The sequence below is a fragment of the Mandrillus leucophaeus genome, unplaced genomic scaffold (assembly GCF_000951045.1).
Source record: "Mandrillus leucophaeus isolate KB7577 unplaced genomic scaffold, Mleu.le_1.0 Scaffold387, whole genome shotgun sequence".
Classification (NCBI taxonomy): domain Eukaryota; kingdom Metazoa; phylum Chordata; class Mammalia; order Primates; family Cercopithecidae; genus Mandrillus; species Mandrillus leucophaeus.
Genome location: NW_012104109.1, coordinates 2,463,663 through 2,476,140, shown reverse-complemented (window position 1 = coordinate 2,476,140; position 12,478 = coordinate 2,463,663). Strand labels below are relative to the sequence as shown.

General features: G+C 34.5%; 1 protein-coding gene across 5 annotated transcripts in view; it reads left to right on the top strand.

Moving 5' to 3' along the window:
* The window catches only part of DIAPH3 (diaphanous-related formin 3), a 519,652-nt gene that overhangs the window by 243,086 nt on the left and 264,088 nt on the right, over nucleotides 1-12,478 (top strand). For all 5 annotated transcript variants that reach the window (XM_011990882.1, XM_011990885.1, XM_011990884.1 and 2 more), the window contains one exon: nucleotides 8,653-8,748. In XM_011990882.1, the coding sequence (XP_011846272.1) occupies nucleotides 8,653-8,748 (96 nt within the window). The remainder of the gene's footprint in view (nucleotides 1-8,652; nucleotides 8,749-12,478) is intronic.

The window sequence follows — 12,478 nt, the reverse complement described above, 5'->3', positions numbered from 1 at the left end:
AAATCTAGTATTTCAGAGTAAATGTATTTTGAACTGGCTTTAGAAGAATAGCTCCACCGATTCATGGGTTTGAGCCTAAAGTGTGCTTTACTCTTGAATGCTAAATTGTGTTTATGGACTCTGATTGTACTCTTCTTTGTCACCACAGGGGGAGGGTTACATGAAGGTATTTATCATCTCACTTCATGTTCATAACTACTCGTAGAGGGACAGTGTCCCTATATCATAGATGAGGAATCACAGCCATAATGAGGTTTAGTGACTAGTATGTGGTGGGCTGGGATGTAGAACCTGCTGCAGGATACCAGGCCTGAGTTCTCTGAAGGAGGACCCTGCCCTTCCTCCAGGCATGCTAGTATTTTACCAGAGGTTTTGCCAGCATGACTAACGGAAATAGTATTCTGTATAAAAACTTTATTCTCACTAAATGTCCTCCTTTATTCTCATTCGTTGTTAATTCATCCTTATTGTTGCCAACATTAGGTTATCAGTGATCTTTGCATAAAACATTTTTGCTGGTTTTCCACTGATGCAGCCCTGATTGCATTAAAAAATAAACAAACAAACAAACAAAAAAAACCCCTCATGTTATCTCTTAATATGAAAGATTTTTCCAAATCAATCTTTTTGGATAATAGACTCATTATCTGGCTTCATATCAACAAAAAAGTATTTCTCTTTTGGTTTTAAAATTTCTATTGTCTTCTCTCTTAGGCAATTCTGCTGCTTTGTATCCCTTTGTCCATATTCTCACTCTCTGAGTTCCATTGATCCTTTGTCCCAACAATCCTATGACTATATGATAGCAGCAAAGATGGGAGAAGAGCATTATCTTACTGGGTATATACTCACCATCCTGAGTATCCTGATACATTAAATTCAGTAAGAGTCTAATTTGTCATTTTTATTTTCAAAAGGTAGAATTGGTTAAATTATGTCAGTGTCTTATTTGGAGGTTGAAGCGGTGAAGGTTGCTTGTATTTTTTTTTTAAACTGTGACACCTAATGTACTTCATAGATAGTGAAAAGAATATTGGAGTCCAAGTCAGGTGGTCATCATTCTTTTATCAGATTTGTTGCTTAAAATTAACCTAAGCATTATTTTTTCTTATTGTGATGATGATGATGACAATGATAGTAGTAGTAGTATTAGGATGACTATAATGAGAATTATATAGGAAACAGAAACAGAAAGCATTCAGTGCAGTACTTAATAGGTGTTCAGAAAATGTGATTTAAAATTTACAGTTACTTGTGTCTTTAACATTTTTCTTTAGGTAGACTATGAAATGTTTCAGAATGTAAAAGGATACTGATAATGTTGAGAAAAATAAACATTTAAAAAAGTTACAGTCTACTCTTAAGAATAAAGACAAGAAAATAAAACGTATATATTTTCTGAGAAGTTGAGGATTGCTGTTTGGTCAGGTTAAGGAAGAGAATCCTACTAACTTTTTTATTAGCCTTCATCTGAAAATTTTAACTAATACAACAAGACCAGAAACAAAGTTTAAATTCTGGGAATAAGGAGATGAAAGTGTCGTTATATGGTACCTGGAAAACCTGTGACAGTCAATGGAGTAGTTACTAGGACTGACACCTGTATCATCATTCCCATTTTCTCTTCTCCTCATCTGTATGTCCAGCTGCCTCTTGTACATGACTATGTGGATATAGAAGAGCTTCTGTAACTGAACATGTTTTAAACTGGACTAGTGTCCAAACCTGTTCCTCATGTGTTGCTGAATTAAATAAACATCACCATCGTTTATCTAAATAAACATCATCATTATCTTCTATCTGATAGCTTAAGCCTGAGTATCCTCTTTTTATTCTCTTTTACTCTGCTGATTCATACATACATACATACACACAAGTGACCATATATATGTCCATCCAAAAGATATTTGTTGAGTACCTGAAGTGTTCCAGGCTTTAATCTTGGTGCTAAGAATATAGTGGCAATCAAAGTTTCTGCCTCTAAGGGTCTTATTTTCTAATGGAGGAAGTGGGACAATATCAAATTTATGATATGTAAGGAGTAAGTGCTTTGAAGGAGAAAAAAGGCAGAGCAATGTTGATATGGAACTCCAGGTGAAGAGTTTGCTTTCTATATAAGGCAGTAAAGAAAGGCTTTACCAATAAGTTTTAGCAGGGTTCATTTGCTGCACTGTAGTGGAGAGACTACAGCTGGTTAAGCCTGAAAGCAAGGAGATTAGTTAGAAACAAGTTGTGGTCCAGATGAAAAAAGATGTTAGCCACAAAAAGAAATCGTACCAGGGCAATGGTGAGGAGTAATTACTTTAGTGAATATTTTGGAGTTAGAATCGACTAGATTCACTGATGGATTGGATATTATTGTGAAGGGAATAGTAGCAAAAATTCAAGTGTTTGACTTGAAAATAGCAAAAAGAACATTCCCATTTTTTTAAGCTGAAGAAAATAGTTAGGAGAGCAGGTATGGAGGTAGGCACATATATGTCAGGAGTTTGCTTTTGGGCATGTTAAGTACAGTTGCTCATTAGACATACAAATAAAGATATTGAGAGAGAGTAGTTGGTTGTTCAAGTCTGGAGTTCAAGAGACAAATTTGGGCTAGATCAATAATTAGTCTATTTCCCACTATAGAATCTACTTTTGGAACTCATCCACACTCCCCCTGTTGTTACTGCCCTTGGTGAAGGTACCCTTTACTTTCTTTTGGATTACTGTCAACTTCCTTCAGTCTTGCCCTTCTATTGTCATTTTTGCCATTCTTCTAAACTACCTTCTTTAGCCTGAGTTTTTCCTAAAATGTAGCTCTCCTGATGTCTCATGTGCTTAAATCTTCAGTGGCTCCTCATTACTGTGAGAATAAAATCCAAGTGTCTTATTCTGGCTTAAAATATCTTGTGTGATCTGGTACCTGACTCATTTCTGGTGTCATTTATTTCTGTTTATATTTTCTGTTCTTATTATCCTCACATCTTTCAGTGCCTTTAGAGTTTTTGCACCTTTACACGTTCAAATACTATCCTTCTATTATTGTGTCTTTGCCACATATCCCCAGCTTCTTACCTGGCTGACTCCTTTTTCCTTTCAAGCTTTGCTTAGGTATTTAACCTAAAAGGACTATTTTTGACAAGTATGTTTAGGGTGCTCTTCTTTATTCTTGTGTAGTTCTCACTATAACATCACTAATACATCTACGTATTATAATTGTCATTTATTTTATAGTCACTTCAATTAGACCTTAAATTCTTTGAGGCAAGGAATTTCTCTATCTTGTCTAGAATTGTGTCTTTGTTTCCTAACACAGTCTCTTTTAGTTGCTTAATACATTTTTTTTTATCTGAATGTAAGACAAAATAAGTAAAATCCTGATTATAAAATGTGTATGCAAAATTAGGCAAAGTTTCTACATAATACCTAGGACTATAAATTAAATGTCCTTTTGATACCTAACACTTACCAAAAAATATACAGGTCATGCATGAAGAACAGTGTGCTAAGTTGAATAATTATAAACACATGCCATGTTTATGATAAGGAAGTTCGGAAATTGTCAAGATATCAAATCTCTCAGAATCTATTTACAATTGCCTTGCAATTCAAATACAATTTAAATGGATTTTATTTTTAGATCTTTTGAGTTGCTCTAAAGTTCATGTGGAAAAATAAATGAGGGCCGGGCGCAGTGGCTCACACCTGTAATCCCAACACTTTGGGAGGCCGAGGCAGGTGGATCACTTGAGGCCAGGAGTTCGAGACTAACCTGGCCAACTGGTGAAACCCCGTCTCTATTTAAAAAAAAAATACAAAAATTAGCTGGGCATAGTGGCATGTGCCTGTAGTCCCAGCTACTCAGGAGGCTGAGGCAGGAGAATCGCTTGAACCCGGGAGGCAGAGGTTGCAGTGAGCTGAGATCGCACCACTGCACTCTGGCGTGGGCGACAGAGCAAGACTCCATCTCAAAAAAGCAAACAAAAAAATGAACAAAATTTAGATATGGAGAAAAATAATTTGAACAGCCAATGAATAAAATGTATCATAAATCTATAGTACGTAAGACAGGGTGATAGCAGTGTTAACAGTAGCACAGGGAATAATAGAGCAGAACTAGTAGCCCAGAAAAATAGAAATAACATATCTAGACACTAAGTATATGATCAAAGTGTAACTTAAAATCAGTTGAGAAAGATGGTTAGTTATATAAAATGACACAGAAATATCAAATGTTTTGGAAAATGGAAAATTTGATTCTTACCTCATGCTATGTACCAAAATATGTAATTGTAATATACAGGTTGAATATCCCCTATCTGAAATGCTTCAGACTAGAAGTGTTTTGTATTGTAGATTTTGGAATGTTTGTATAATACTTACTGGTTGAGCACCTCTAATCCAAATCTCTCTAATCTGAAATGCTCCAATGAACATTTCCTTTGAACATAACCTTTGAGTGCCATCTTGATGCTCAAAGTTTCAGATTTTGGAGCATTTCAGATTTTGAACTTTACCTTTAGTGGTTTACATATCTACCAAAACACATTGCTACACTCTTCTTTCTTATCAAGTTCCCAATTTTGTCCAATAGCGACCTTGCCACCTCCACTGTGGGACTGCCATACGATCACATGTGCCACCTGACTGTTATTGCCAGTGCCTAAGTACAACCCCCAGGGGCCCAAGGACTGGTCTTCCCAGAACCTATGTTTGCTGCCCAGGGAATTAAGGACTGATGTGACTAGAACCTGCTGGTATCCATATACATGCCACCTGGGCTCAAGGACAGACCCACTTTGGGTCTGGCTCTTCATCTTCATCGCTAGGAAAGTCATACCAAAGCCTCCACAAACAACTGCAGCCTAAGCCACTGAGGAAATCTCAGACACAGCTGATGATTATAGCTGAATAAATCACACAGAGACTGTGTGGCTGCTCCCACCCAAAACTCCAAACACTCTACTAAATTGATGCTGTAAATCTACTCTATAAAATTAGAAGTCATTATTACAGGAGGTGCACGGATATCACTATAGGGACACAAAAAAACATGAAAAAGAAAAGAAACGTGATACCTCAAAGGAACATAGTAATTCTCCTGCAGCACACCCCAAATAACAAGAAATTTATAAAAGACCGGAAAGGGAATTCAAAATAATGATCGTTACAGAACTCCATGAAACACAGAGAACACAAGTAGACAATATAAAGAAATCAGGAAAACAATTGATTAGAATGAGAAATTCAACAAAGAGATAGATATAAAAAAAGAGCCAAATAGAAATTCTTGAATTGAGGAATTCAATAAAGGAAATAAAAAATACAACCAAGATCTTTATCAGTAGACTAGGCAACGAAAAGAAGTAATTTCTGAGTTTGGAAATAAGGTCTTTTGAAATAACCCAGACAAACCAAAAAAAAAAAAAAGAAAAATAGAGAAAAAGATTTAAGAAAGTCTGTGTGACATGTGACATGTGGGACACAATTAAGCAAATATATATTTGTGTTTTCGGATTACTGGAAGGAGAAGAGATGGAAAAAGGCATAGATAACCTATTTAATGAAATAATAGCTGAAAACTTTCTAAGTCTTGGGAAAGAAATAGACATCCAGATACACGAAGCTCAAAGATTCCCAAATAGATTCAACTCAAAAAGTCTTCTGTGAGACATATTATATTCAAATTTCAAAAGTCAACAGCAAATAATGCATTATAAAAATAGCAAAAGAAAAGTGTCAAGTCACATGTAAGGGAATCCCCATCAGACTAACATCAGTTTTTTTAGCAGAAAACTTACAGGCTGGGAGATAATTGGATGATACATACAAAATGCTTAAAGAAAAGAACTGTAAGATAAGAATACTTACTCAGTATAGCTATTCTTCAGAGATGAGGGAGAAATAGTCTTTCCCAGCCAAGCAAACACTGAAGAAATTCATCACCACTAGACTCCTTGCTTAAGAGAGTCATATATCTGGAAGCAAAGAAAGCTGTATCTACCACTGTTAAAACACATAAAAGTGTAAAACTCCCTATAGAGCAGATACACAAATGAGAAAGGACGCAAATATTGTTACTACAGAAACCCACCAAACTGCAAAGATAAACAGAGAGGAAGAGAGGAACAAAGCATATACAAAACAATCAGAAAATGATCAACAAAATGACAGGCGTAAGTGCTCACCCATTAGTAATGACCTTGATTATAAGTAGTGTAAATTATCTAATTAAAAGTTATAGACTGGCTGAATGAATTAAAAAATATGCTGCCTAAAATAACTCACTTCACCTGTAAAGATACACAGTGACTGAAAGCGAAGGGATTGAAAAAAATATATTGTGTATAAATGAAAAGCAAGTGTGCAGGAATAAACTACACTTGTATCAGTCAAAATAGATTTTGTCAAAAAAGATAAAAAGAGACAAGATCATTATATAATAATAAAGGGACCAATTCAGCATGAGAATATAACAGTTTTAAATGTATGCATGCCCAATGCCAGAACACCCAGATGTTTAAAGCAGATATCTACAAGGAGAGAGACACTCCAATATAGTTGTAGTTGGAGAATTTAACTTTCAGCATTTGTCAGACCATCTAGCTAGAAAATTGTCAAATAAATATCAATCTGAAACTGTACTGTAGACCAAATGGATCTAATAGACATTTTAGAACATAGCATCCAGTAGGTGCACAACGCACATCTTCTCTTCAGTGCATGGAACACTCTCCAGAATAGACTATTTGTTAGGCCAGAAAACAAGTTTCAACAAATTTTCAAAAATCAAAATTATATTAAGTACTTTTGTAGCTCACAATGGAGTATCACTAGAAATCAATAACAGGAACTTTAGGAACTTTTCAAATAATATGGAAATTAAACAGCTTGCTTCTGTAATGTACAATAAGTCACAAAGAAATTAAGAAAATAAAAAATATTTCTGAAATGAGTTAAAGTAGAAACAAAATATACCAAAACCTTTGGAATATAGCATAAACAGTACTAGGAGGGAAGTTTGTAGCAAAAAATGCCTACATAAAAAAATAGATTGCAATTCAAGAACTTAGTGATGTATTTTAAGGAACTAGGAAAAGAACAAACCAAACCCAAAGTTAGTAGAAGGAAACAAATAATAAAGTTCAGAGCAGAACTAAATGAAGTAGAGACAAAAAAAAGAAGACACATTGCTGGGTGAGGTGGCTCACACCTGTAATCTCAGCACTTTGGGAGGCTAAGGTGGGAGGATCACTTGAGGGCAGGAGCACTTGAGGACAGGAGTTCAAGACTGGCCTGGGCAACATAGTGGGACTCTGTCGCTATGAAAAATAAAAAGAAATTAGCTGAATGTGGTGGCACACATCTGTAGTCCCAGCTACACAGGAGGCGGAGGTGGGAGGATCAATTGAGCCTGAGAAGTCAAGGTTACAGTGAACTCTGGTCATGCTGCTGCACTCCAGCCTGGGTGACAGAGTGAGACCCTGTCTCAAATCAAACAAACAAACAAAAAACAAACAATATGAGATTAAGAAATAAAAAGTTGTTTTTTTAAAAAAAGATTAAATTGATAAACCGTTAGGAGAAAAAAGAGAGAAAACCCAAATAAATAAAATCAGAATCACAAAAGGAGATACTACAACTGATACCACAGAAATAAAAAGGATTGTTAGAGGCTAATTATGAACAAATGTTTGCCAACACACTGGAAAACCTAGAAGAAATGAAGAAATTTCTGGACAGTTAGCTACCAAGATTGAATCAGAAACAATAGGAAACCTGAACAGACCAATAATGAGTAAGGAAATTGAATCAGTAGTAAACAGTCTTCCAACAAAGAAGGGCCCAAGACTGGATGGCTTCACTGCTGAATTCTACCAAGGTTTTAAGGAAGAACTAACACCAATTCCTTTCAAACTATTCCAAAAATATGAAGAGGAGAGAATTCTTCCTAACTCATACTACAAGGCCAGCTTGACACTGATACCAAGACAAGGACCCAACATAAAAAGAAAACTTAGACCAATATTCCTGATGAATTTAGATGCAGAAATCCTCAACAAAATAGCAGCAAAACAAATCCAACAGTACATCAAGAAGATAATACACTATGATCAAATGGGATTTATTTCAAGGATGCATAGATGATTCGACATTCACAATCAATAAAATCTATTATTTTAATTTTCCATAAGCCATGTTTTTAAATAAGAATGATATTGTACATTAGACATAAAATGACTGTGTTTTAGTTAGCATTCTTAGAGCTAGCTTCATAATCCAATTTAAAAATATCCAATTAATATACTTGCAACTTGAGTGCAGGTATATTAATTTTTATAACTGTGTCCTGTATGCTATTCAAATGAGCTAATTGTAGTTATTCTTAAACCCAATGGTATTGGTTTCCATAGTATACATGTTTTTTTGTTGCTTTTCCTGTTAGACCTTCAAATACTTACTTTCCATAGTTTCTCTGACATAAAAGCTCCCAGTTTATATCTTTAACAGTTCAGGTCCTGGGATATCTATTGTTTTATTTATTTTTATAACTTTTATTTAGAAGAGTTACATCCTTTTTAGCTTATTTAATGATAAAAGTTCACTTTTTACATTTCTGTATTTGAATGAATTACTGCCCCTAACATGGACCTACTCTTGGTTTTACAGAGAGAAGAGAAGAGGAAGATACTGAAGAGAAGAAATCAATTAAGAAAAAAATTAAAGAACTTAAGTTTCTAGATTCTAAAATTGCCCAGAACCTTTGTAAGTATCATATTCCAATACCATTGAAAGACAGTGGAAATATTTCTTTAAATGATTTCATTTTATTTAAGACCGATTATTCATTATTTGCTATTTTCATTTTGTTATTACATGCATGATAAATTCACAAATAACTCCTTTAGGTAAATTATGGGATTAAATGCTTCAAAAGATAATGCATATTAGAAAATACAAATAAGAAAAGGTTTTAAAATGAAATTCTACCTTTCATAACTGAAGAAAAACTACTCTTTAAAGTCCCTTTTTTAAAATATAAAAATAAAGATTTAAGGAATTTAGGTAATGACATCATATTTGAAAAAAAATTGGTAATGTATTCTTCTTTTGTAACTCTGAATTTCTAATATTTGTGATACTTGGCTACGCATAAAGGAGGTTAGAATTATAACGGAAATAAGGATGGTGGGTAAAGTGAATTCAGTTATCCCATCTGAGCAGTTCAAAGCCTTTTCTCAAAAGTTCTGAGTAGAAATATTTTAGATTTAATTACTGTTACAGGAGCTAAATACAGAGTATTGAATTATCTTCTTGACCAAATTACTGTGAAAGAAGAAGGCAAATAGTTTTGCTCTTAACTCATTTCTAACTACTCTAAGTTCATCAAAGGTAGTTATGCTTAGAGATGATGTACTATGGTCTGTAATATCACTTTCTGATGGTGCAAGAGGGATATAAATAATGTGGAAAATCTAGAGTGATGATGAATTAACATGGTTTTTAGTCTGTCCCTCAATTATTACATGCCTCAGCTGAGCTTTTAGCAAATATTGGAATAAAACAGTTCTTCAGCAAGAGGATAAAGATCTATGCTACTGATTAAAGAGGGAGTTACGTTAGAGGCAATGTATCCAAATGGTAGAGTTGGCATTCCTTTTATGAAAATTTCAGAACCTCCTCTCCTTCATAATCACTTTGATCTAAACTCATCCCTTTTCTACAATGCAGGCCTGCCAAGATCCCCATGGATAGTATGGTGGCATTGATGTATTGTTTAGTAGTCAATTCTCTATTTCTGGGCACTGCTGATTGCACATCTCTGCCCCTGTCAAGTTAGGAGTCACCAAGTGATGTGCTTGGACCAGTGAAGATGGGAGTGGAGATAATGTCACTTTTTGAGTGGGAGCATTTCATTGGTGGTTGAAGAAGCTCCCCCTGGCACCCAGAATGGCATTCAGAGCGGTGTCCATCATGCTGATGTAGGGATCATAATTAATAGAGCTCTGCGTTTCTGGTTTGATGAACCATGTCATCTTCATGAGAAATAATTTGTGTGTGTTGCTTAGACCACAGAGATTTTGTTTGTGTTTGTTTTTTGTATGATATACATACTTTAGGGAATTTCCCTCCCAAAAGAATGGTCTCAGTTCAAAGCACTGTGTTTTGAACTATGTCAGATAATGTCAAAAAGTTCTGTGTCTGTGATCTAAAGAGATGATTTTATTTTGAAGAATGTTCATGAACTGCATTACTATTTAGTACTGTTGATTCTAAATAGTCTTGTCATAGTTTCTGAAGAAATATAATGTTTAATAGAATTCTTTCTGGATGGGTCAGCTGTGATAAGTTAGCCTAAATGTCCATCTAAAAGTTAAATAACTTTTTGAACAAGGTTATTTATTTATGTATTACAGGACGTGTTCTACATGGGCTTTCAAATATAGTTAAAACAGCCAATAAATACTGATTACCTTTGTTTATTAGTTCTGTATTACCTTTGTTTATTAGTTCTTTGTTTATTAGTTCTGTAGGCCCTTTAATCTTCACTACAATCCCACCAGGTGGGTATTAGCATTGACAGTATAGATAGGGAATCTGGTGGGTGTAGCAGTTAAGTGATTTCAATAAGATTGCTCATTTTGAAAATATTTTAATGTTTATATAGTTTAATGTATATCTGTTCCTTTTTACAGATAACAGAATAACGTTTTTATGGAAAGGGTCCTGTTTGCCTTGTTTCATTTAGCTAGAGTATATATATCCTGTTCATTTAATTGAGAAACATGTTTTAAAGTGTAAGATGAAAAGATACAGAATTTATACCATGTCATGTTATGATGTAATCCATTTTAAGATTATTCTTGCCCTCTCTGATGGTAGCAGGCATTATGATTTAAGCTTTAAGAAGCTTTAGGAGCCTATAATATTTATTGTAATTATAGTTTGATTCACAGCTGGTTTTTGTCATGAAATTTAGAGTTTTGAGAGTCTGGATTCTGAGAAGAGTCTTAAAACTGTTTTAGATTGAGATAAATTGAAATAAAACAGTGGTCAGTAGTAGAATATTGATACTGAAATGGAGAGGTTCATTTCTAAAGTTGATTGAAGAGAAATATTATGGTTGTGTACTAGATTAGAATTTGGGAGAAAGAATCTAAAAGTCATTCATTTGTCTACTTGTTTATTTAAGAGTGTTTTGGGTTTCCTATATTTTTGAGTTCATAAAGGTTTTGGCCAAGATTTTGGGCCCATCATGAAGGATAGAATTCCAGGCACACTAGGATCAAGAGAAGGCTCAGGAGTTTTGTGAGATTCATTTGTTTTACCAGATTTGTTTACACTGGCAGTAAGAGCTGTAAAAGGAGGAACCCTGGAATGTACAAATTATCATCAAGGTTTAAATATTTATAAATTTCCTAGCAGAAAACAAGCATGACAGGCTCTAAAATCTGTACACTTTACGCTTTCAAGCTGAATCCAAAGCTTCCTATTGGATCTGTATAGTCATCTTCTGAAACATAAAGATGTATGTTAGTAAAAAGATTCCTTTTGATCGATCTCTTGGACACATTAACTGAATATCTCTCATTTTCAGTAACTTAAAGTATTTAGAAAATGTATATTTGTCTTCTGAATTGTCTCTTAGGCATCAGGTCATTTTCAACTCTTGTATTTTTTTTTTGTCCTTAGTTGTTATAACAAATGCTTTCCCAAAGACAGTTTATTCATAAACTATTTTTTAAACCCTAGTTTGATCTTTATATATGTGCTAGGTACTACTTTAATTATAGAATATCTCAAAGGAGTGAACAAATGACAACTATAGGAGAAAGTAAAAGAATATTCCATTTGTAAAGCAAATTCTACTATCACCATTGTATCTTTTCTGCTTTTTCTTGTATTTATTATTTGCTATTATATTTATCATTATGTTATGCTATTTGTTTACCTTATGTATTTGTTTGTTTATTTATTTTTTTGAGACAGAGTCTGGCTCTACTCTGTCACACAGGCTGGAGTGCAGTGGCATGACCTCAGCTTACTGCAGCCTTCACCTCTTGAGTTCACTCTCATACCTCAGTCTCCTGAGTAGCTGTACAGGTGTACACCACCACACCTGGCTAATTTTTGTATTTTTTTAGTAGAGACAGGGTTTTGCCGTATTGGCCAGGCTGGTCTTGAACTCCTGACCTCAAGCAATCCACCTGCCTCGGCCACCCAAAGTGCTGAGATTATAGGCATGAACCACCACACCTGGCCTGTTCTTTTTTATGCCTGAATAGTATTCCATTTTGTATATATACCACATTTACTTTATCTAGTCCTTCATTGATGGTCTCTTACGCTGATTTCATATCCTGCCTATTGTAAATAGTATTCCAGTGAACATGAGAATGCAGATCTCTTTGTGATACTGATTTTATTTCTTGTGGATATATATCCAATAATGGAATTGCTTGGTTATATGGTAATTCCATTTTGAATATTTTAA